This window comes from Microtus pennsylvanicus, chromosome X, assembly GCF_037038515.1.
Source record: "Microtus pennsylvanicus isolate mMicPen1 chromosome X, mMicPen1.hap1, whole genome shotgun sequence".
Taxonomy (NCBI): domain Eukaryota; kingdom Metazoa; phylum Chordata; class Mammalia; order Rodentia; family Cricetidae; genus Microtus; species Microtus pennsylvanicus.
The window spans coordinates 4,923,743-4,949,946 of NC_134601.1; the positions used below are offsets into that span (position 1 = coordinate 4,923,743).

Sequence of the window (26,204 nt, forward strand, 5' to 3'; positions counted from 1 at the left end):
GAATTCAAATCAACAAAACTTTATTGCTCATCTAACTTTCCTAACAAAATACTTAATACCTTCATTTACACCAGGCTAAACTTTGATATTGGTCCAAAGCTCACTCATTGTCAGTACTAACACCTCCCAACACCCAACACATACGTATACACACCTTTCTTCTATCTTTTCTCTGAATGGAATCCAGCAATTTATCACTCCATCATCTGTCACTATAGCAAAATATTTATAGCTAAGTGCCTGTAAAAGATAGGTTTCCTTATCTCATAATTCTGGAAGCTGAATGTCTGAGATTGGGTGGTCTTATTCACTTGGCGTCTGGGGAGAGCCTCCTTATCTAGATAACAATATGGAAGTAAAACAGAAAGAGAATTGACCACATGAAGAAGAGGAGATTCCAAAGTAAGACAGAAGATCACTGAGATTCAGGAGCCAGGTTTACTCTCTTTATAAAAATCACTGTAACGGGAACTATTCAATGTGCCTAACGAGCTACTTTAATCTTTCTTCCAAGGGTATCGTTCCTAAAATTTTAACTTCACTTGCAACTGGATGTGGAGGCTGGAGGAGCAATAATTTAAGGTCATCTAACTTTATGTAGTGAACTTGAGGAGAAAGAGGGGAGAATAAAAGGAAGGGATAGAGAGGAAAGGGGAAAGGAGAGGAGACAAAAAAGAGATGAAGAGAGGAGGAAGAAAGGGAGGAGAGAAAAGAAAGGAAAGAAGAAAGGGAAGGGGAAAGAAGAGAAGTGAAGGGAAAAGAAGGAAAAGGAAGGAAAGGGAAGAGAAGAGAAGGGAAGAAAAGGGAAGGGAAATAATAAAAAGAATATACAAACATGAGTAGTTTTCCCCTTACTCCAAATGATTGGGTTATATACCCCTCTTAATCATTAGTATCCATTACTTCATGTAGTCAGCTAAATCACTAAACATACTATATTGCAATGATATCTTCTCCCACTAATCCGAAAGCCAATGAGATAAGAATCATTCTTATGCTTTTCTTATGCCACCAGTGTTCAGGACAAGAATTAATAAGCTAATCATGGGAAACAAATCTTTGTTGAGCAGTCAGATGGATGATAACACATTCCTTTAAGAAGTTCTTCATCAAGTTGAACCTCTCGATTTGGATTCTCCTCATCTCTTCCCTTGTTCTCATGCTCACGCTCTTTGGTTCTGTTTGAGCAGCATCTGCATCCATGCACTTTTCTGTCTCTCCACTCTCTCTCACTATCTCCATTGCCAGGTACAAGGCAGAATCCTGACCCGCCACTCCTCTGAAATCCAGCCATCTCCCAAAGCACATACGATCCTCTGCTTCAACTTCACATTGAAGAGTTTTCTTCTGGTGTAAAGAAGAATCGAACTGGGGCTTTGGAATATAGATAAGTTGATAGAGTGCTTGCCTAATATATATGAGGTTCTGGGTTCCATTCCCAGCATCACATAAACAAGGTATGGCAACACCAGCCTGCAATCCCAGTACTTAAAAGATGCAGGCAGAAATATCAGAAGCTCTGGGTCATCGCATCCTACATAGTGGATTCAAGGCTAATTAGGCCTTAAAAGAAAAAGTATAATAAAATAGTTATTTTCAGGAAAATGGATAGAACTATAGATTATAAAGTTAAGCAAAATAAACTAAACTTAGAAAGACAAATATTACAGGTTTTGTCATACACAGAATTGTTTTGGGATTATCTTTTTGTATACTGTAAAGTTGTGTCTCGCCTAAGGTATCTTCTGATTGGTTTAATAAAGGGTGGAATGGCCAATAGCTAAGCAGGGGAGAATAGATGGGACTTCCAGGAAGAGAGAAGAAGAGATGCCAGCGAGACATGGAGGAAGTCAGACACAAAACACAGAAGAGAGGTTTAAAATAAGTCACGTGGTAGCATGTAGAGTAATAGAAGCAGGTTATAAGAGCTAACTGAGAACAAGCTTAAACTAAAGGCAAAACTTTCATAATTAATAACAAGTTGTATGTGTCATTGTTTAGGGGGCTAGTGGACCAAGAAAGTCCAACTACACAGAATACAGATTATATATGTAGGACATGAGAGTAGAAAGATAGCTGTAAGGGGAGGGAATAGTTACTAAGGGTTAAGAGAATATGGTGGTTTGAATAAGAATGTCTGCCCATAGGCTCAAAATTGAATACTTGGTCAACAGGGAGTGAAAATCTTTGACAAGGTTAGAAGAACTAGAAAGTGTGTCCTTGTTGGAATAGGCATGACTTTGTTGGAGGAAGTGTGCCACTTGGGGTAGGCTTTGAGGTTTCCAAAGTCCATGCCAGGCCCAGACTCCCTTTCTCTCTGCCTGCAGATGAGGGTGTAGCTCTCAGAACCTGCCAGTATACCACCATGCTTCCCTACCAAGATGACGATGGACTAAACCTCTGAAACAGTAAACAAGCCCTCAATTAAATACTTTTGAAAAGAAGAGTTGCCTTGGTCATGGTTTCTCTTCACAGCAATAGAACGGTGACTAAGACAGGACAGATGAGAACAAGGGTGTTGTGGGGGAGAAAGAAAATATTGCATAATTTTTTACATATAGAATCTACATATATGTATGTGTATATATATAATGACATTAAAGAAGTGGGATTATTCACAGGAGGAGAAGAAAGAGCAAGAGAGGCAGAGGAGAGCTGAGACGGGAAAGTGAGTGTATGAAAATGTAATAATAAAACTCATTATCTCTCCTGCTCCTGATTTGGACCTTGAGATTTCTGTCCGGTGCTCCAATGTGGGTCTCTGTCTCTGTCTCCTTTCATTGCCTGATGAAGGTTAATATTCAGGAGGATGCCTATATGTTTTTCTTTGGGTTCTCCTTCTTATTTAGCTTCTCTAGGATCACGAATTATAGGCTCAATGTCCTTTATTTATGGCTAGAAACCAAATATGAGTGAGTACATCCCATGTTCCTCTTTTTGGGTCTGGCTTACCTCACTCAGGATAGTGTGTTCTATTTCCATCCATTTGCATGCAAAATTCAAGAAGTCCTTGTTTTTTACTGCTGAGTAGTACTCTAATATGTATATATTCCATACTTTCTTCATCCATTCTTCCATTGAAGGGCATCTAGGTTGCTTCCAGGTTCTGGCTATTACAAACAATGCTGCTATGAACATAGTTGAGCATATACTTTTGTCGTATGATAGGGCCTCTCTTGGGTATATTCCCAAGAGTGGTATTGCTGGGTCCAGGGGTGGGTTAATCCCGAATTTCCCGATAAACTGCCACACTGCTTTCCAAAGTGGTTGCACAAGTTTGCATTCCCACCAGCAATGGATGAGTGTACCCCTTTCTCCACAACCTCTCCAGCAAAGGCTATCATTGGTGTTTTTTATTTTAGCCATTCTGACAGGTGTAAGATGGTATCTTAAAGTTGTCTTGATTTGCAGAAGGAGAGAGAGCACGAGCAAGGAACTCAGGACCGCGAGGGGTGCACCCACACACTGAGACAATGGGGATGTTCTATCGGGAACTCACCAAGGCCAGCTGGCCTGGGTCTGAAAAGGCCTGGGATAAAACCGGACTCGCTGAACATAGTGGACAATGAGGACTACTGAGAACTCAAGAACAACGGCAATGGGTTTTTGATCCTACTGCACATACTGGCTTTGTGGGATCCTAGGCAGTTTGGATGCTCCCCTTACTAGACCTGGATGGAGGTGGGTGGTCCTTGGACTTCCCACAGGGCAGGGAACCCTGATTGCTCTTTGTGCTGACGAGGGAGGGGGACTTGGTTGGGGGAGGGGGAGGGAAATGGGAGGCAGTGGTGGGGAAGAGGCAGAAATCTTTAACGAATAAATAAATAAATAAATAAATAAATAAATAAATAAATAAAAACTTATTATCTCGTTGCCTTAGGGTTTCCACAAGAAGTAGACTGTCACACTGGGTGAAGCTTGAGCAAAAGAGACCTCAAAGACTGCCCCCTTACAATGACTCCTTTCCTCCCACAAGGCCACACCTCCTATTAGTACCACTCCCTTCGGGGCTCATTTTCTTTCTTTCATTTGTATATTGCCTTTATAAATTAATGTTTAAATATTCAGTGAAAGAATCAAAAGCAACTTGACATTGCCATCCCCATCTTCATAGAGCTCTAGCTCAAGGGCCTGGCATTTTCCATGTATTTCGTGGCCAAGGAAAATCATCCTGCCTGCTACTCTCTGCCTCCCTATAAGCGTTCTCTAATTCACTCTCTCTAACCTCCCAGCAGGCAGAACCATCGTCAAATCTTCAGAACCCAGTTCCAGGACTTGCCCTCAACTTGGAATATTGCTAATCAAATTGTTTCTTTGTTGCCCCAGTAGCCTCTTGTCTGCATTGTCAGTTCTGCCACATGCTGCTACTGTAAGCTAAGCACATAAAGCTAAGAAGGTCCTATGGGCAGAGTCTTTGGGCAATATTGTTAGGGACACCCCAAGTGGATAACAGGTACTCAGTGAACAAGATGAATGCAATTTTATCACCTAACTCACAATATTCTTTCATTTTACAAATATGATCTTTTTCTGAGACTGTTTTTTTTTTGTTTATATTCATTGTACATTATGTGTATATACATATTAGGCTGTATATACACATAATGTAAATCATGTACTTTGGCCATATTTAACCCATAAACGTTTTTATTTTGTTTAAGTCTTGATTTATTGAGACAGGGTCTCACTTTGTAGCCCAGGCTGGCCTGGAGCTCATGGGCAAGCATCTTGTCTTGCTCCCCAAATTATAGGCATGAGCCATCACACCCAGACATTTTACCAATATTTAACAAGCATAAATAAAGCAGAGGAGGATCTCTGGTTTTGTAGTATTTATATTTTAAATGTAAAATGTGGGCAGTAAATGAGTAAAGAAATAATATAGGATATTAGGGGAAGAAAAGAAGCGAGCAAAGAGAGAAGCAGGACAGAGAGACGGGTGGACGCAACAGGAAAAGAATTCACCTCTGTCCTGGGTGACTCAGGAAGACGCTGCTACTACGTGTTCAAGAGAGCAGACCTGGAGGTCACAAGGCAAGCAGCAGTGCAGAAATCTGAGAACATTGCCAATGGCTGGACAGGCAGGAAGGCCAACAGACCAGTGTGCATAAAGTGGAATGAGATCACCTAGGGACAAAGTTGGGACAGCACTACTGTGGTGACCTAAGCTTTGATACTTCTGGAAAGGGCCATGATTTGGGTTACATTGTTAATGAACTGCCCTGATTACCGAGTTGAGACTAGATTACAGTAGTGATGAGAACAGCAGAGGGGATGATGAGAAAGCGGTGACAAGGAACCTCATGAGAGATGCTGTTCCACATACATCAGATCCGGGAACTTCCTGGCCTCACAAACTTCCTGGACTCTGAAACCACACCTACTCTCCACAGCAGGCTGTTTCTTGGGATCCCCTAACTGCTCAAGTCAGACTACAGTTTGCTAATCTGAGTCTTAAACCAGAGAACCCCAAGATAAACCCAAAGGGAAGGGAGAGCAAGGCCTAGGCTTGTCCATAAAAGATTAGGCACATTGCTATAAGACGTCAAAGTGAGAGTCACGCTGTGCACTTCTCTACCCTTTAAGCAGTGCTTAGAATTTCTAGGCAAGGCAATCAAAGTCGTTTCTTTTAGTTTTACAGATGAGGACACTGCGCCAGGGAACGTCGGTGTAAATCTGGAAAATGGTTTAGGGGTCCTGACAACCGGATTATGTCAAAGGAAAGCTACGGCAGGGAGTGAAGGTCAGCTGTAAAAATAATCAAAACCAAGGAAATTCCAGGCAGAGCCTGTGAAAATACTTCCAGAGCTTAAAAAGGTCTCAATTCCCAGCAAATAAAAATGCTGAGGACTGAGACTCTAGACCAGAGGTAAATAAATCTCTTGCCCAGCATGTATTCAGAGCTGGGGTCCATGCCCAGCATGTATTAGGAGCTGGGGTCCATGCCCAGATGTATTCGGAGCTGGGGTCCATGCCCAGCATGTATTCGGAGCTGGGGTCCATGCCCAGCATGTATTAGGAGCTGGGGTCCATGCCCAGCATGTATTCGGAGCTGGGGTCCATGCCCAGCATGTATTAGGAGCTGGGGTCCATGCCCAGCATAACAAAAACTGATGAGAAGTCCATACAAACAAATATTTGTAAGTCCTCTAGGAAACACGTTCCATTCAATGAGAGGCTCCCTTCCCCCATCCCAGAACACAGAAAGCTGAACAACTGAATTTCATCTTAAGAACTTCTAAGGAAAGCCCTCTAAGTGATGATTATCTGGGGCCAGCTGTGCAGGGAGAAGGAGGAACTTTCATTATCTGTACTATACTTCTGCAATATTTTATTTTATTTAGAGTGAGTCTATATTTTTACTAATTAAATGTGTCAACGTAAAAATACGTTGTGTCCTTGTGAGCATGATGTATGCACGGGGGAGGGCACTCCGGCCATGGCACACATACCGAGCTCAAAGGACTGCTTTGTGGGGCTGCTTCTCTCCTTCACTTTCCCATAGGTTCTCGCGATCAGACTCGGGCAACCAGTGCTTGGCTGTGCAGCAGACACCCTCACCCAGTGAGCATCTCACTGGCCCCCCACTGTCATTTCTTAAATTAAAATGTATTTATTTATTCATTCATTCATTTATTCTAGGGGGCATGAACTGTGGTGCATATATGGGGGTCAGAGAAAAACTTTTGGGAGTTGGGCTCTCTCCTATCGTGTGCCCTGGGGATCTAACTCATGTCAGGCTTGGCAGGAAGCACCCCTACTCTCTGAACCACCCACTGGCCCCATCAATTATGAAGCCTTAAGGGGAAAACAAAGAAGAGACCATACAAGGAGCATCAAGCTATTGAAAAGAGCCCTTAGGTAAATATCTTTGAGAAGTGAAAAGAAGGAATAACAGCACTTTTACCTGCACTAACACATTCTTTACCAGACTGACTGTGAAAGGGTCCTACTGAATTCTGTTGCTGTTTGGCTTATTTCAGACAAGGTATGAGGTAGCCCACGTTGGCCTAGAACTTCTTTTACAGGTAAAATGACCTTAAACTATTTTTTTTTGTTCCTTCTCTTTTTTGTATTCAGAGGAATTTTATTTTATTTATTTTTTTAATTTATTTATTTATTAAAGATTTCTGTCTCTTCCCCGCCACCGCCTCCCTTTTCCCTCCCCCTCCCCCAATAAAGTCCCCCTCTCTCATCAGCCTGAAGAGCAGACCGGGTTCCCTGCCCTGTGGGGAGTCCAAGGACCTCCCACCTCCTTCCAGGTCTAGTAAGGTGAACATCCAAACAGCCTAGGCTCCTACAAAGCCAGTATGTGCAGTAAGATCAAAACCCAGTGCCATTGTTCTTGAGTTCTCAGCAGTCCTCATTGTCCGCTATGTTCAGTGAGTCCGGTTTTATCCCATGCTTTTTCAGACCCAGGCCAGCTTAAACTCTTAATCCACCCACCACCATTTCCCCAGGGCTAGGAGTCCAGATGTATACCATGGTACTCTGCTCATTTCTGCTTAGTATTTCAAGGAGAATCTGCTTTCTTATTTAAGAAGGACAAATAAGTTACCCAAAAAACGCCTCTAAGAAAGACTTCTAAAGAGCAATTAAAGTCAATCGTGTGTTCATTATCCAGAAAAGAGGAAAGCAATTCCTGGTGTATAATAAGCTAAGGACAATCTTGTTCCTAATGCGGTCAGCCAGGCAGCTTTCCGCCTGAGCCCGTTATCTCTCTCACACATCTCTGAGGCAGTAAGTCTTTGGTCTGCTTAAAGGCTGTAGAGCTAAAAAGGGAAGTGAGCTCTCAACTTCTCTTGTTATTGTATTCTGCTATGGTGATTCTCGGAGGAGCAGGAAGGACTCTGCAATGTGCACTCGGCTAGAATGGGTAGACAGAAAGTCACGTACTTATAGTACAACAGTGGTCTGAACGGTGGATTCCTTTGCTTATTTGGTTTTCACATAGTCTAAATACAACTTTGTTTCGACACATGTAACTATTCCCAGTTCTGTCCTAGTCTTATTTTGGACACACACAAGTATCAACTGTTTCTGTTAAGCAATTTAAACTAAAACATTTTCAGTAAGAGCACCAAGAAGGAACAAGTGTTGCACATAAGAAGACTTGGCAAAAGCTTTACTCACCACTGGGTTTAATTTCTCGGACATAATTACTAGGGAACCATCCTGTTCTCCCATTTAATGTGCCTTCCCACCAGCCTCCTTCTTCAACTCGAGTGACATAAATGATGTCGCCTTTACACACTGACAGTTCATCTTCGTTAGTCTGCTTGAAGTTGAATCTCGCCTTTACTATCAACTGGTGACTTCCATTTTCCGTCATTTCCTAGAGAAACAAAAGCCACACCAGATGAAGTGCCCGTCTAATTAAGGCATGCGCGGAAATTATGTAGATGTCAGCAAAGTGGAGTGACCAAGGCCATAACCCCAGGGCTCTAGGGAAATGCCTCAGCAGTTAAGAATGCTGGCTGCTCTTACAGAGGAACTGGGTTCAGGTCCTAGCACCCACATGGCAGCTCACAACCATCTGTAACTACTTGAGTTCTAGGGAAATCATTGCGCTTTTCTGGTCTTCTTGGGCACTTTTGTAAGTGGCACACAGACATACATGCAGGCAAAACACCTATACCCTTAAAGCATATCTTTTTCCATTTAAAAAGAGTAAAACCGCAGACCCATCTCACTTATTTATTTTATTTGTTTATTTATTTTGTTCTTTTTTTTTCCAGGACAATCTCTCACATTAGCTCAGGCTGGCCTGAAATTCGCTAAGTAGCCTGGGCAGGACTCATAGCAATCCTCCTGCCTCTCAGTCTCCTAAGTGCTGGGATTGCAGCTATATGATATCGTGCCTAGCTTAGCCTCTGTTTTGAATTTAGGAGTGTCTAAGTAGGTCTCGGGAGAGATTAATAGCCCCTTCAAGTCCCTACGCAAACGTCTGGAAGGTCTTGGGGAATGATGGCCCGCGTTTCACCCCAGGAGCCCCTGGTGGAAGGGAAAAAGGAACTGACTTCCAAATGTTGTTTCCTGATCTCCACATGCACCCGCACTATATACATGCACACACAACGACATCAGCAATAATAATAAACAATAGAAAATTTTAAAATCAAACTTGCGTTTGTCAGAGTGGACATTTTCGAAGGACTCCCAGCTTTCAGTTCCCTTTTCTTTCGTAGCTTTTCTAAATGTGGCTGCTTAGCTGTAGCAGCTACTGGAGCGAACTTAATATACCATTCCATCCTGCTTCTCTCCAGCATAAAATCTGGTCCCAACGTTAGCCGCTAAGCTACCCTTATAAAAACCACTCCCATCTCTTGGTTACTCACAAATCTCAACTAGGCTGGCCTTAAATCAAAAGTAAAGATCAGATGTTGCAGTTAGGCTGGGTAGGGGACGGCACACACCTGTGATCTTAGCACTTAGGATTTGAAGGGAGGAAGATCAGGAGTTCAAGGTTATCCTCAGCTACACATCGAGTTCAAGGTGAGCCTGAGCTACGTGAAACTGCCTCAAAACACCCACAATTACATAAATAAGAAGTTCTGGGTTTAACTTCCGAGAGTTACAGATCCTTATGAGAATCTGATAAGATCAACAAAGTTTTCCTTGCTCATATTAGTTTATGCACACAAGCTTTTATATGCAACGTAAGAGGGGCCAAAGTGCCATAGCATTCATCCGCTTCTCCAAAGGATCTGTTGGCACAGCTGGGCTATAACTTAAGGGACAGAGTGCTTATCTAGAAGCCCTGGTTCAATCCTCAGCATTGTATAGGCCAAGTATGATTGCACATGCCGGTAATCCTAGCACTTGGGAGGTAGAGGCAAGAGGACCTGAAGTTCAAGGTCATTCTACCTCCAAGACATAGCAAGTTTTATGCCAGGCTGGGTGAATATGAGAGCCTGTGTCAAAAGGAGAAGGAGGAAGGTGTGATCTCCAAAAGGATAAGAACTACCTGTTGAGATGCTCTGGAAGTAACAGGTTGGGGTGGCCTACAGTGAGCCGGTCACTTGGGACAAGAATGAAAGAACAGACAATGGCATTCCTCCCAAATCAAAGCGTCTAAGACCAAATGCAAAGACAATTAGGAGGTCCAGTATAAAGAATTATCATGGGCTGATATTTAAAAGTGGATCTTCTTTTGAGACCCAGGTCTTGAGTGGACTATGTAGGCCAGGTTAACCTCAAACTAGCAGTGATGCTCCTGCCTCAGCTTCCAGAGTGCTGGGAATGCAGGTTTGTTCCACCAGGTCCAGTTACACTTGGGTCTTGCTCAATAAGAATTCAAAGAAAAAAGATTGCAGTCAAGACCAGAACAATAACAAATACTTATTGATTGCTAGTGGGTCCCAGGTAATAACACATTCTAATAAGGTCATGGGGCAGGGAAAGGAACAGCGAAGTGCCATCAAGAGCAGTCGTAATGACAGACATCTGCATAGCATTCCCAGTAAAGTGACTAGCTGAAGCTTCATAAACAACAGAGCTGGGCTTCAACCCTGAGTTCCAGACCCAGGAGCCCCACCTACCTGCTTTAGCCTGGCATTCCACTTTGAACTGGCTTTCACTCAGTACCTCGTCCGTCTAGTGACACACCAAACAAACAATATCTACCTCACCACATACGGAAATACATCTGGGATGCTGATCTGATGTGACAGATTTTAAAACAGAGGGCGCAGGGAGAGGGGACTTCACTTACCACTGCCTTTGCCTGACTTTGCTGTGCTGGAGTGGTGCTGGGAACTGTTGTCTGTGGGTTTGGTGGGGCACTGTTGGTAGCAGTAGTGCTAAGAGAAGATGACCGTCCACATGGTCTTTCTGATAGCTGATCTGTGAAAAGAGGAAAAGACATGGTCAAAGAACCACTCACGGCAGCAAACCACCGACAACATGAGAAGCTCCTTCCCAGGACATTGTCAAAGCCATCCGAGCAGCTCTGGGACTTCAATCATTCTGAACAGGCTATGTCTTTCAGGCTCCCCCTCCCTTTTTTTTCTTCCTTTCAATGGCCAACTTTTTTCTTCTTAACCTTACTGGCCACTGCTGTCCAGTATAATGAAAAACAGCGACAGAACCACATTTTCTCCTAACCCATTTCCCTACAACTCTTCCCTCCTGAACCAGTTGTCTCAGTATGCCCTGTTATCCAAGGCAGACCTATATCGGGTGCCAAACAGCTGTTTGTGGCTCTTATTACTTTTGAAATATTTCAAATTTCTCTCTTTGTTTGCTGGCCCATAACATAGGGGTTCTTTGCTTACATGTAAAAATATGCGTGGCCCACATAACATAGAGTCTCCCTGGTGTGTTGGGGTGGGGTGCAGAATCAGAATGAGGGAAAGGGGCGGATTTGAGACAGATGCGATCTTAATCCTAGAATCGCTTTGTAAAACCAAACACGGGAGCCTTCTCTTGCTTGATTCTTTGTGAAATTCGATCGGGCCAGAGCTGAGCTGGGTGTTTTCAGTATGCTGAGTGTGTATTAAAGGGAGAGGCTGGCTTCTTGACAAATTCAAATGAGGCTCCTTTTCCTCTCCACTTATTTTTAAAAGATATAAACTGCAAAAGTCTAAAGCCCAAACATTCCCTAGGCGACAGGCTCAGTATCCAAGTCATTTCCTTGAGGCTGTGGGTTTTAACTTTCACCTCCTTGTATTTTTATAAATATCTGTGGTAAGCGAAGAGACTAAAACTTGCAAGAAGAGTTTGGCAAAGGAACGTATAATTTGTGTGGCATAATGTTAGAATTGTACCACCCTCCCTTTCCAGAACTGGATACTTGTCATGTGTGTTAAATATAGCTACTTGAATTAGCTGTACTCTCTGCTATACGCCTCGCAATAGCTCAAAAACATTTTTTTTCCCAAATAGCAAAAGAACAACTTCGGAGAAGTATTTTTCTACATCTTGCTATTATCTACAGCTCTTTGGGGGTAAAACTCTAATTACTCGATGGCTTCCTAGTTGTGCCATCCTACTGGGCACTTGATTATATTGTCTGCTCGTGTTCTCTAATTGTTTCACGTGGATAAGTTGAGTCTCCATAAATAGATGGTAATTTTCTCAAGGGCAGGGCCATATCTTCTACTTCCTCTATGGCACCTGGCAGTGCTGGGCACACAGTCTTTTGGCTCTTAAACCATTCAGTGGCAGAATTCATGTTTGGCGTAAGGGCTCTGGACGCTCATGTGTGGGTTCGAATCCTGGATTAGTCATTTGTTTTCTAGTTGGGTAACTGTGGGCTGGCATTCCTCATCTATAACGGGGACTTCACCATCACCATCGCCTCCATAGGTGTTCCAGAGATTCAGTGAGATCACTTGGAGCTGTTGAGGCAGCCCAGACCCATGGAGAGGGCTCAAAGCCTTTGAACTCTTGTTAAGACATGATGCCACAGTAAAGGGTTTCTAGTATAGTTATATCAGCTTCCTCTTTATTCTGCTTATATTTAATGACCTCCAATACAGTGGATAAGAAATGTTTAAATAACTACTCTTTTCATTCATGGGGAATCTGAGGTTTCATTCACTGTGTAAAACTACTGAAAAGCTCTTTTTCACAACCTATGGAAAACCAGAAGAAAAATATCTCTGGCGGAGAAAGGGAAGTGAGATGGCTGTATTTTGTAAACCTTATTTTTTTTTTTAAAGGAGGAACTGGTCTTTCCCTTTTTGTTTTCCGTCTTGTTATACTTAATTGGCAATCCAAAAACTTTGCATGAAGTCCCTTTTTGGTTCTTATTGTTGTATTAAGGATATAAGAATGCAATATGTAGGCTTGATAGGCATGTATTTTCCTTGTTATTCTGTGATAAGAACATTTAAGTTATTAAAAATTGAAGTACTTTACATTTGTTTAGATTTATTTGGGGGAAGGGAAGAAATTTGTACCATATGAACAACTGCGGCCATAGTTGGCGTCTAGAAACATGGACCATAAATCACCAGCAAGCCTTACCTTCTGTTGCTTTGTTGACAGCTAAAAGAGTGCTCAGAACCTTGGAGAAATTGGCCCCTGAATAAAGGTCATCGGGCTCAAAAACCTATTAAAAAGGAAATTTGAAACTGTAAGATGTTGTAAGCAATCAACTCAACAAGCGAAACTGTCAAAAGGCCCCTACCTCAAGTTCTCAAGAGGGAAAAGTATGTTCAAGACAAAATGCAAACCTCTGCCTGCCGTCTGGAGAACCGAGCGCAGTGGCTGAGCGGCCTAATGGCATGTGGCAGCCATCAGTGAGTCAGAACAAGACAGTATTGGGATATGAAAGACAAGCCAAGGAGGAAGTGCCCACCAGGAAGTCCACAGCACATACACAGCCCCATGCTCCTGACCTGAACACATGACGCTCCTGAGCTACTTACAGAATGCACATGTGCACAGGTTCCAGTCCCTGCCCAACAATGGCCCCAGAAGTCTACAGATAAGGAGGTGGGGCTTTCTGCTTTCCTTTTGCTCCCGGTCCTCACTACTGGCGCTGTCACAAGTCCCTCTCTCTCCTCCCCTTCCTCCCTGGTGCTGCCCAACCGCTCAGGATCCCAATGCCACATTGCAGAACTTCTGTCCCAACCTGCCTCTTGCTCTGCACCCTCACTTCCCATTTTCTTCTCTGATCGATCTTGCCCTTCTCATCTGTGAACTGAGAGGATCTGACTCCCCATCTGTCCAAGCTTTTGAGTTCTTCCCGGCTTTGGGTGACTTTTGCAGCTCTGGCTCCAGGCCTTTCTGGCACTTTGGCCAGGCATGATGGATCAGATCTGTACTTACCACACTTGGCAAGCTGAGGCAGGAAGACTGCCATGAATTTGAGGCCAGCCAGGGCTACAGAGTGAGCTCCAGGTCAGTCTGGGCTCGAGTGAGACCTGCCTAAAAATAAAAATCCACATTGCCAGTTTTTGCCAACATTCTGATAGGTTACTATTCCTCCTAAAAGTGCCAATTACCTACTGATGTCTTTTTGTGTGTTTGTTTGTGTGTGTGTGCGTGTGTGTTAGAGGACAACTTTTGGAAATAAATCGGTTCTCACCTACTTTATTCATCCTGGTGAGTTAACTCTGAAAGTGACCTTAACCACTGAGTCATTTCACAAGCCCTATTGTTTTAAATGCAATATAAAATGTTGGTTTTAAAATACATTCCCTATATTAAGATGGGTTGGGGCATCTTATATTCTCGGACATATATATTGAGGCTAGTAACCTCAAGCACAGGAACAATCCAAAGTAGTCAGCCCATAGCATAGATGTAAACCAGGCGTGGTGACTCACACTAGTAATCCCAGAACTCAGCAAACTGAAGCAAGAGCATCACCAAAAGTTCAAGGACAACCTAGCCTACATAGTAGGTCTGACAACTTCAGTTAGAGCCTCAGAATTTACATGTGGAAGTAAAACGTCAGTTCCTTAAACTGTCCTCTGTTGAATGGCCATAGGCGCATGTGTGCAAACTCACACACACAGAACAAATAAACAAATAAGCAGAGGTAAACTTTGAATAAAAGGGTACCATTATATTTGCGAAGAGTTAAATGGTACTACATTCCAAATGTTTAAAACGCACTTTTCCAGGCATAAACTGACAGGAGTTCTATTTTCGTTTGCCAAAGCCGAGGTGAAGAAAATGCCGTCGATGGTGGTAACAGCATCCCTGCCTGCAGACTCAGCCCCTAGGACTGACCCGGTGGGAAAGTGTTCATGATATCTATGCCAAAATGGTCACCAGGCAAGGTCACTTGTTTCCTTTGTGTTAAGTGTGTTCCTTTTGCAATGTCACACAGCCATAGATCACTCTCTCCCTCTCGTCTTCCTCCCACACTCCTATTGTCCACTCCCACAAGTCTCTTTCCTACACCTGTGTCTTCTTTTGCTTTGTGACCCACCACGTCCAACTAAGGCTGTTTGTGAAGTTCTTTGTTTTCAGCCTCTAATTGCCAGTGGGACTGTTGATACGTGAGCATATGGGTATGTCTGTTAGACCGATATGGAAAAAGTGGACAGTCTCTACATCAATAAACAAAACGAAATGCTAGGAGAACAGACACATGTGAGTAAAACCTGGGATGAAATTGTTGCCCTTGTGTTCCTTACCCAGGTTGATTGCGTGCAAATGGCAACACCGGGATTCTTAAAGTAGCCTGGTACTTGACTGAGTCTTCGAACATAGAACTGATCATGAAATGCATCAACTAGAGTCTGTTCAAATGAGGAAGCTGCCTGGGCTGCACCCAGTTCCCTTTTGAGAAAATGTTGGGGATTAGAAGAAGAACAAGGCGCAGGGATTATTGTTTCAGAGTATCTGGGGGACCAGATACCCCGACAGACAGCCTTCACTACACCATACATTCCTAAGCTGAAAACCGATTTTTTTTTTAAGATAGGGCTGCATGCAGCACAGACTGACCTTGAATATGCTTGGCCGTCAAGGGGAATCTTGAAATTTTGAGCCTAGTGCTTCTACCTCTCAGGGGTTGGGATTAGCAATTTGTGCCACCATCCTGTTATATGTTGGACAAGTACTTGACCAATTGAGTTACAGCCTCAGCCTCTCCAAATTGAATCCTACTCTAGATCTCACGTCTGTGAACTTGGCCTGGATCTCCTATAGAGAAGGAAACATTATTTGGAGAGAGCACATCACTTCCATTCACTGCCAGCCATTTAGAGCATACTGCAAATGGGAAGTGTGAGGTCCTGTTTATAGACGAGGAAAGACCACCTGGAAAAAAAGTGGGGGAGAGTCCCTTAAGGTGGAGTGGGATAAGAAGAACAAGGAGAAATGAGGTACTATATAGGCCACTGGAATAGGAAGAACACTACTGTTTTGTTATAATTTTTTCGTTCTTTTTCTTTGATTTGGTTTTGAGACAGAGCTATGTAGGTCTGGCTGGCCTGCAACTCACTGTGTGCAGTAATTCTCCAGCCCCCTCCCCCCCGCCAAGTGTTGGTATTATGGGATTGAGCTATTACATCTCTCTCTAATGTCACAAAATGGAAAACTAACCCCTCTTTCTATCGGCAAACCCTGGGACCTGTGGAAAGGTAAGTACTTTTCAAAGTTCAAGTCAACTCATGACAAAGGTGTGATGATATCTGTAAGACACCTGCTCGCCTCTTTAGTGTCTGCTATGTGATCAAGATTCTGCACAGCTGAGCTTTCTTTATCCCTGTTTTGGTCCAGAAAGAAGGCACTTAGTTCATGTAGATCTGTGAAGGCCAGGTGAACAGTAAGACTCCCACCATCCGTTCATTTTACCACTTCTGTGACTCAGACAGGGAAAAGAGAATTGGAATTCTTGCTAGAGAGTCCCAAGGTAGCCCTCCAGCAACTGGGCGAATGCCACTCAAGTTTACAAACAACCGAAACTCTACTGTGGGTAAGCAATAGGGAAGACAGGCACTAAACCTCATTAGAGATTCTTCTCCGAACATTCACATACAGCCAGCCAAACTCCATTCCAACATCAGCAGATGAAATGAGACAAGACATTTAGTTGTTACACGTTTTCCAACATGTTTTCCGTTCTGGAAATCCATAATAACATCAAAACCTATTTTCCATCTTCTAAACACCAGTTGTGAATTCTGAAATCTTGGGGATCTGCCAGTGTAAATTGTGCAGAAGTTACCATTTCCATGATTTTACAAATAGATTCTTTTGAAGTCACTCTCGATTTCAATATGTTAGGCAAAGAGGTACCTTAGAAGGCATTCCTCTAATTCCCTGTTGCATTCTCTAGTACCTCACTAACCCTCTCCCCACTTTCTACAAGGTCTCATAGAGTCTAGGCTAGACCATAAACTCCCTATCGCCAAGGACTACCTTTCCACTTCTGATGTTCCTGCTTCCACCTCCAGAGCACGGGGATAATGGGCACTGACCTCTACAGCAAGTGCAATACAGTGCTGGGGAAGAAACCCAGGGCTTCGTGCCTGCTAGGCTATTCACTGAGCTGTCTCCACTCTACCCCTCACTAATCAAATAAATATGATTACTGATTTGTTGGGCCCTGCCATCTGCCTGGCATGAGGCTTAGAGAGTAAATACATATTGCGATGATTTGAGTGTTTATGTCACCCAAATTCATGCCCTGAAATTTAACCTTTGAGGTGGTACTGTTTGGAAGTGGGGACATTGGGAACTTATTAGGTCATGAGCAAGCACAGATTCTTCATGAATGGGATTAGTAGCCTCATTAAAAAAAATAAAAGTGAGGCCGTGGCTCAATGGTTAAGAGCACTGACTGCTATCCCAGAGGCCCGAAGTTCAATTCACAGCACCCACATGCCAGCTCACAACCACCTATAACTCCAGATCCAGGGAATATAATGCTTTCTAGCTTCCGCTGGTATCAAGCACACACATGGTGCAAAGATATACACGCAGGCAAAAACACACATAAAATAAAAAGAAGTTTAAAAGTAAATAAATAAAAGGAGCCCAAACAGCTGCTTTGCCATTTCCAGCATACAAGACACTGTGATCATGTATTTCCCAGCTACTGGCTCTACTAGCAACTTCATCTTGGGCTTTCTACCCTCCAGAACCACGAATGAATATGAGAAATCATTTCCCTTGTTATAAGGTTATGACATTTTGATATTACCAGAGGATAAGATTTTTTTCATTGTATTTGTTTCTCCCAACAAGCCTGCAATGTGGGAACAATTATTTCCTTACTTCCTTAAATGAATAAACTAAGATCAAGAGTATAGTCACAGACAAGGAAAGTGATAGAACCGATAAAAATACACACATAAGAAATCGGGGGTGTAGTTTACTTGGAAGAGTGCCTTCCTACTTTGTATAAAGGAAGTCCTGAATTTGACTGCTAACATCCTGTGAAACAGGAGTGTTTAAGGCATTTCTGTAACCTCAATAGTCAGGCAGTCGAAGCAGAAGGAACAGAAGGCCACGATCATCGTCAACAACATACCAAGCTTGAGACCAGCCTGAGATAGATGAAGCCTTCCCTCAAATTAAAAAAAAAAAAACTTACAACTGGCTGCTCTGACAGGCATTGCAGCCATGTGAATACCCTTGAGGCTTCCTTGAGACATAGGAAAACACAGAAAAGCCATCCGTGGGTTGGCACCGGAAGAAATCCCTTGCTACTTCAGTCCCAGTAGCATCGGAACCATCTGCAGACAGTTCGTAAGAGTCCCCAAAATGACTAATTCAGCTCACTGCGGCAATGCAAATCTCCTCCCTCCTAGACTGTCTCCCGAGGGGCCCTGTCTAATTCCCTTCCCATTTCCCGACACAACTCATGCTGCATTTGCCAGAAGTCAGGAAGAGCAGTGCACACTTTGTAAGGCACGAGTAAAGTGGGGGGAATCCAGTTTGTGGCTCCAGCAATGAGCTAAGCCACCTGGGCTCCCTTGATTTCCTCATTATCATGCATTAAGCACCCGAGTTAAGCAGTCACAGCAGGCCAGCTACATCCCAATTAAGAAAGGAATCCACACACCCTCCATTCGATTTCAGAGTCAACAATACCTTTAATGTCCCCGTGGCTTCAATAGCACCCAGTCAACTCCCATTTCAGGTTACTTTCAGGCTTACATTGATCACAGTTGGCTCCATCACTCCTGTTGTTGTTGTTGTTGCTGTTGTTGTTGTTTAAATCTAATCAACTGAAAAGCAAGTGATCCAATGGAACCGCAAAGATGCGCCGCTTCTATTTCTAGCCCGTTTAAAGAAAAGATGCCAAATATTTCAGGCCAGCCCAGTGCTTTCCTGTTCTTCTTGGTCTTATGAAACGGAATCTGAAATTAACTGAGCTCATCCTGAATCACGTTCTCTAATTCTCACAGCGGAACACACTGCCTCTGCTAACCCCTGAACTCTAAAGGAAATGGCATTACATGGTCCAACCGAGAAAGCAAATCTGAGCTGCTTAGTCATATTTCACTGGTGGCATTGCTTCTGGCTCTGCAACCCGTGAGAATGCCACACAGCTCCCGCTAAAAGCAGTCAGCAACAAATAATGCTCTTAGCTCAGAAATTAGACTCATTACCCACTAGCGTTCCACCTGCTAGAATACAGTAATGGCATTTGTACCCGGCCTAATAACTGATTCTATTGACGTGGGGCAAACTTAAAAGTGCAAACCCTGATGTACGGACTTTGATTCCCTCCATTCCTCTGCATTTCAGCAATTTAGGGAACAAGATCCTACCTGTGCCTATATTTGCAACAACATGAGGTATGTTGGAAAGAGGTGTGGGAGTCTGGAGACCTAGACTCCAATACCAACTTTGGCACTGTTAGACCATGGGAAGAACCTTAGGAAAACAACACCCATTTCCTGTGACTTTTACATCTGGAAAAGGAGACGAGCTTGACCAATACAGCAATGACAAGCCTATTGATCCATGTTCTGAAAAGAGAATGTCAAAATCAACATTTTAGCTAGATCTCTCCAGTCTCAAATCTGATTCAATTCTCAAGGCTAGAGTATAGAAAATGGATTCACACTAGCCGACGTCACCAAAGGCCTCTGCATAAGCTCAAATGCTAAAGTCTTCATTTTTGCTGAAATGAATTGCTAAGTGGACAGGAAATCACATCCTTATATTATGGCAAGAGCATTCTCTTCTAACCGAAATATGCACAGTGAAAGGGATCTCGTGAAGAAGGCCTATAAATCCTAGATGCTCGAGAGCCTCGGGCAGAAAAAGCACTAGTTCAAGGCCTGCTTGGGTTACAGAATTACTTCCAGGCCAGCCTAAGCAACTTTATAAGACACTGCCTCAAAGTAAACAGTGAAAAGGGCTAAGGATGTTGTTCGGTGGTAGACTGCTTGCCTAGCATGTGTTACATATATAAAGCAAGGGAGTCCGTGGAACTGCCATAATAGATTTTATGAGTTGATGTTTAAAAAAACACCCAAACTCATATTTCTCTATGGTTCTGCCACTGCACAGTGGCATTTGGCTTGTGATTGTGTCTACAGGCACTTTGTTTAACCGTGTATGTTCTCTCGTCTCTGTGGATCTCTATCCACTTTATATGAGTAACACAGGTGCCTACATAACATCTGTGGTTCTCTATATAGTCACTTTATATGGCTAACACAGGCTCCTAGAGGACTTGAACCTCATAGAATCCTGAGGCAGGATGCTCAGCCCCAAACTGCTTTTAGGAAAAAACTAAGGCCCAAGCCTAACTCCTCACTGTTCCCACTCTCGATTCACCAAGTTGACCTCGCCAGCATCAGTGCAGGACAGCCCAGGGCTTCACTCTTTCCTGTTCCGCCTTCAAGGAAACCCCCCATTTTCCACACTAGAGACTAATCTTTACCAGAGGGCTCAGTGTTTAGGAAAGAGAAGAGACAAGAGCTGATCGAGGCATCTGGGGTGGGAAGGCATGGGGCTTTACAAAGGCACTGCAACAGAGAAAACCCACGAGAAAGAGAAAGGACATGAAGGGCATGGGGGACCTAATCACTCTTATAGCCCCCCACTACCCTTCCTCCAGTCACCAGCGCCTTTTCAGAGCCGCAGTGGCTGCCAGTTTTTGGGAAGGAAGAGGGCAATACCTCAGTCAGTGGAATGTTTTTATGTTAGAACTTGAGGTGGGCTCCCCAACACCTACCACCACCTGCTTAAGAGAAAGGATTGACTTCCGGGTGTTCTAAATCCGAACGAAGAACACATTTTCCTGGAGACTTAGCATCCCACCTGCTTCTTAGTCTCTGTGTGTTTTTATAGTTTAGCCGCATAAAGTATTAAACAAGCTTCTGTGGGCCATCCAGGAAACATAATCAGCACGCAAAGCCTTATTTCTATGGGGAAATGTTTGTATTAACAATAGCTCACAGGTGAGAATTTGGAAAACAGCTCCTTTTTTATTTTACTAATATATTTTATTTAACCATGTATTTCTGTTTAAATTTTACTTTTTCTTCATTTCAGAGTATATGAAGATCAGAGGAAAACCTGTGGGATTCAGTTTTTTCCTCCCACCCTGTGGGGATTATTGAGCTTCAATACAAGCACATCTATCCACAGAGCTTACCCACCCAATAATATATTTCAGTTCTTCATTGTTCCTAGCCACGTGCTCCTAAATAAACTTCTAATATCCACAACACTTTCCCCTCTTCTTTTCAAAGGATGAAAAAGGGCCTAGACATTCTCGGTACTGTACATTTTAGAACTCTGTGGTTCGAGGACCATGGTAAACATATGAAGAGTGAGAATCTCCTCCAAAGTGTCCAGTGTTTAATCTTCTAACAATCTGGAGAGGAACGGAGTTGGGTTTGAAGCCTCTGCTTTCGTGGGGGCCTCAGATGACTGGGTTGGAGCCTTAAAAGATAGCCAAAGCAATCACCCCCCTAAAATTCTAGGTACAGGGGATATGGCTAGTAAATGAAGTCTGCACAAATCTGAGAGACGAAGTTCATGAACACAGAAATAGATGCGGGCTACTGCCAGTTTCCACGAAGTCCTCCACGTACCAACCTTTATGCCTCTTCTGGAACATGTGTGATGCTGAGAAACAGAGCCCCCCCCCCCCCCCGTGATCTACCAGCAAGCCAGCTCTTCATAATCTCCATCTCTTTTTGTCTCTGTATGAAGACTACTCATGGGTTTCCAATTGGATGATAGAGTCTTTCAAACTTACCTAATGCTCTGGCAACCCATGTGAAATCCACGATGACTAATCCCTCACTGGTTGATCAAGAGGATGGTCTCTCCGAGAGCCTTACATGCAGACAGGCAACTTCGACAATCTAAGCCACGTGACACCAATGCAATTGTTTCCCATGGACCTTCCATGTCCAGAAGAGTTCCTGTCACACAGCAGGATCTCAATAGACATTTAAATACATACTGTGTGTTTAGATGTTCCTGTCAATAGATAATCACAACCAAAGGAAAAGCACTGCTAAAAGTACGATAAACTCAGAGAGAGGGCTAAGGATGTAGCTTGGTGTTTCAAGCGCTTAAGCAACATACCAAGTCCAAAGGCTCAATGTCCACAAAATAAAAAAAAAAAAACTCAGAAAGATATATCACTTAAGAAACAACAAAAACAAGATCAATCACCTTCCAGCTTTGCAATAAACAGCTATCTAAAACAAGAAATGCCAATATTCATCTGCAAAATTAAGCAATTAATCCCTGTAACTGAGAAGTGACCAGAGGCACGTCAGACTCCCTGGTTGTGGATCTTTTGAATCATGTATTAAATATGGTCCCAGGTCATAGAAACTCCATTAAATCCCACCAGAAGCACCATGACCTAAGTATTACAAAGAAGGGAAGAAGGAAGGGTCTATGGGTTTTCATTGCCTTGCTAAAATGGACTATATTTTAATTATTGTATTACAGAGCAGTAAAGCAAGCTGGACTCACTTATTCATACCCGTGTTCTAAAACCGGCTTCAATTCAGAGGCAGAGGTCAGTGAAATATGGCGAAATGTCTCCCCATAAACAAGAGGCAACTTGCAAGTTTTAAAGACTATAAACTACACATCCAAAGTCCTTCCAACTCTAGTTTATCTGGGTGGGAAGGATGTTGCATCAAAATTATCATTTTCTCAGGCTGGAGAGATGGCTCAGAGGTTAAGAGCACTGGCTGTTCTTCCAGAGGTCCTGAGTTCAATTCCCAGCAACCACATGGTGGCTCACAACCATCTGTGCTGAGATCTGGCACCCTTCTCTGGTGTGTGGGCATACATGGAGGCAGAATGTTGTATACATAATAAATAAATAAATCTTTAAAAAAATTATCATTTTCTCTCTTTTACAGAGAAAGTCTTCTGTAGCCCCGGCTGGCCTGAACCTCACTGTGTAGCTAAGGATGGGCTTGAACTTCTGATCCTTCTTCCTTCATCTCACACGTGCTGAGATTACATGTATGAGTTACTACACGGGTTCGTGCAGTATTAGGAAGCAAACCCAGGGCTGCCAGCATGCTAGGCAAGCATGCTATCAACTAAGCTACATTTCCAGTCCCTCTTTATTTAGAGATCACATTTAGCAATTCTTCTGCCACTTCGTATTTCTGTCTCTGTGTAATTAAAAAAAATACATCTTTTTCAGAGGCAGCAATACCTAGCAGACATTAATTAATTAATTAGTTTGTTAATTAGCTAATGAATTTTACAACATTTCATTTAAAAACAATTTTTTTTACCTTGAAAAACATCCAAACACTGGAAGGTGGACATTCAGGAACTCAGATATCAGAGACATTAGTTAGAGTGTTTCAGTTAGCATCTACAGATCAAACAGTCACCCAGCAAAAGCCAACCTAAAACTGTCTCAAAGATCAAGCTCATAGGGTCGGCATGGAAGATACTGCTCATAACCCCAGAACTCAGAAGACAAAGGCAGGGAGATCACCACAGGCTCAAGGTCCATTTTACTGGGGTACACAGTGACATCCAGAACAACATGAGCTACAGAGTGAGGCCCTATCTCTAAAAAACATCAGGAGCTGAAAAGGTGATGCTTCAGTAGTTAAAAGTACTTGCTACTCTTGCACAGGACCTGGGTTCGGTTCGCAACACTTTCCTGACAGCTTACAAACTGTCCCTAACTCCAGTTTGAGTTGATCCAACACTCTCTTTTGGTTTCTATGAGCATATGTGTGTGTGTGTATGTGTGTGTGTGTGTGTGTGTGTCTGTGTTGTGTGTGTATATATATATATATATGTGTGTGTGTGTGTGTGTTTGTGTGTATACATATATATATGTTTTACATACAGGCAAAATACTCAGACACACACAAAAAAGTAAATGGATATTAACAACAAAGAAAACAAAAAAGCATGTTTGTCATTCTGAGGTGGTAGCATGCAAGAATATTCTCAAACTGACTCCTCCCTAACAAGTCCAGTATTTCTTACTACCTCATCCTATCAATGCGTGCCCCATGAGCTCTTCTTTCTTCACCGAGCTTCTCTTTCTCTTGTGGGTTTACAGTTCTCTTTTATAAAAGATTACTTAGGACCTGAACCCTAGATCTCCATCATGTTTCAGTTCCAAGGGTTAGCCCAAACACTACTCATCATTATCCAGCAGAATTCCCTAAACTTGGATTGCATTTGACCTCTAGCGTCTGGAGCCACTAAGTTAGACACCTAGCCACATCCTGTTAAAGTCTTTTCATTCTCAGGCTGGCTCTTTCCTAATCTCAATCCAGAGGACAGAGAACTGGTTCCATATGGGGTTAAGAACACTTGTTGCTCTTGCAGAGGACTCAGGTCCAATTCCTAGCCCCCATATTGTGGCTTTCAACCATCCATACCTCCAGTTCCAAAGAATTCGATACTTCTCACCTTCATGGATGACAGGCACATGTTGTGCATACATACATGTAGGGGAAACATTTATACACATGAAGTAAATATTTTAGAATAAAATTCAAACATATTTCTTTTTTTTTTTTTGGTTTTTTTTTTTGAGACAGGGTTTCTCTGTGGCTTTGGAGCCTGTCCTGGAACTAGCTCGGTAGACCAGGCTGGTCTCGAACTCACAGAGATCCGCCTGCCTCTGCCTCCCGAGTGCTGGGATTAAAGGCGTGCGTCACCATCGCCCCGCTCAAACATATTTCTTACATCAAAAATACCTGTCCTTTTGGCACGTCTTTCCAAGAAAGAAGGGAGGGCAAAAGATTTTTAGTTTTCCTATTAAAACTTGATAAATCAGAGCTCATAAATTTTCTCTCACTCTGTTAATAAATTCACTTATTACCAGAGTGTGACTGGGAGACTTTACTTCACCATTTGTGTCGCTTTGGAGGTCACATGTAGGAACAGAGCATATGTAGAGGTCTGACTTTGAAAGACCAATGAAGGGGCCAGCAGGGTGGATCAGAAGCAAAGGTGCCTGCTGCCGAGACTGACAATGTGCGTTCAGTCTGGACACTGAATGGTGAAGAGAGAGAACACATTCTCTAAAGTTGTTCTCTCAACTCCACCTCCACACATGTGAATGGGCATGCACGCTCACTCATGTATACATATATACGGGCACACAATAAAAAGTGCATGTGTACATATATATGCACAGTAAAAAAATAAATAAATCTGGCTTTTAAAGGAGGAAAGGCCAATGAAACCAAGAGATCCAGGGTAAGACAAGAAATAAGAAGTGGGCAGGTAGGGAAGCTAAGTGTTTCATCATAGGACGTAAGCTCCCACAACTTTCTCTCTTTCTCTAAAAATACTTGAGGGAGGAAACTGAGGCAGGAAAATTGACACAAGATGAGGGCCAGTCCTGGCTATGTAATGAATCTGTATCTCAAAACAAACCAAAAGTAAAATAAGACTACTTTGAAACAGATGCTTCAGCTCGGCATAAAAACACTGAGCAATGATATGTTGGAGGCGACCTAGCTTCGTTTCCTTTTTTCACTCACTATACAGTTAGTATTAGACATCCAAGATATCTAGAAGAAAATATTTTTAAAACTAGTTAAAATTAAGATCAAGCTACTATCTAGTCAATAAATACCATCTGAGCACCTAATATATAACAGGAATTAACTGTAGTAGTTTGAAGGAGAAATGCCCCCCTATTGATTTCAGATGTTGGAACCCTTGATCTCCAGTGGATAGTACTATTTAAGGATATTTAGGATGCATGGCCTTGTTGGAAGATGTATGTTATTGGAAATCAGCTTTCAGAGTTAAAAAGACTGGCAACATTTCTAGATACTAATTCTGTTTCATGCTTGCTGTTCAAGATGTGCGTTCTCAGCTTTCTACACCAGCTGCCACACCTGCCTGCTGCCGTGCCTCCCTCCATGGTAGATTCCTATCCCATGAGCCTAAGTAAACCCTTTCTCCTGTAAGTTGCCTGGGTCTTGGTGTTTTATCACAGCAACAGAACAGCAGCAAATACGCTAATTTACTACTTTCTAGTAAGATAAGGAAAGGGATACTATGTGAGATCTGGTAAACGGACTGGTGGGATGGCTTAGGCAGTGAGGTTCCTGACATGAAGATCTGAGTCTGAATCCCTGGTGCTGGCATAAAAACCCAGCACATTGCTCTCGCCACAGAGTTGGAGAGTAGGAGCCAGGCACATCCTTGGGACGTACTGGCTAGAGAATCTAGCAGAATTGATGAGCTTCAGGTGCAAGGAGAGCTCATATCTGAAGAAAAAGGTAGATGCCTGGAGAGATGGCTCAGTGCTTAAAAGCACTTGCTGCTCTTCCAGCAGACATGAGTTC

The 26,204-nt window shown here is 42.9% G+C and overlaps 1 protein-coding gene across 13 annotated transcripts in view; it reads right to left on the reverse strand.

Moving 5' to 3' along the window:
* Arhgef6 (Rac/Cdc42 guanine nucleotide exchange factor 6) overlaps positions 1-26,204 on the reverse strand; it is a 127,918-nt gene that overhangs the window by 80,819 nt on the left and 20,895 nt on the right. For 12 of the 13 annotated variants that reach the window (XM_075958941.1, XM_075958940.1, XM_075958939.1 and 9 more), the window contains 3 exons: positions 12,973-13,057; positions 10,715-10,845; positions 8,134-8,335 (listed from right to left, as the gene is read on the reverse strand). In XM_075958941.1, the coding sequence (XP_075815056.1) occupies positions 8,134-8,335; positions 10,715-10,845; positions 12,973-13,057 (418 nt within the window). Of the gene's footprint in view, positions 1-8,133; positions 8,336-10,714; positions 10,846-12,972; positions 13,058-18,507; positions 18,937-26,204 lie in introns of those variants that run through there. The other variant, XM_075958946.1, reaches the window with a different exon arrangement.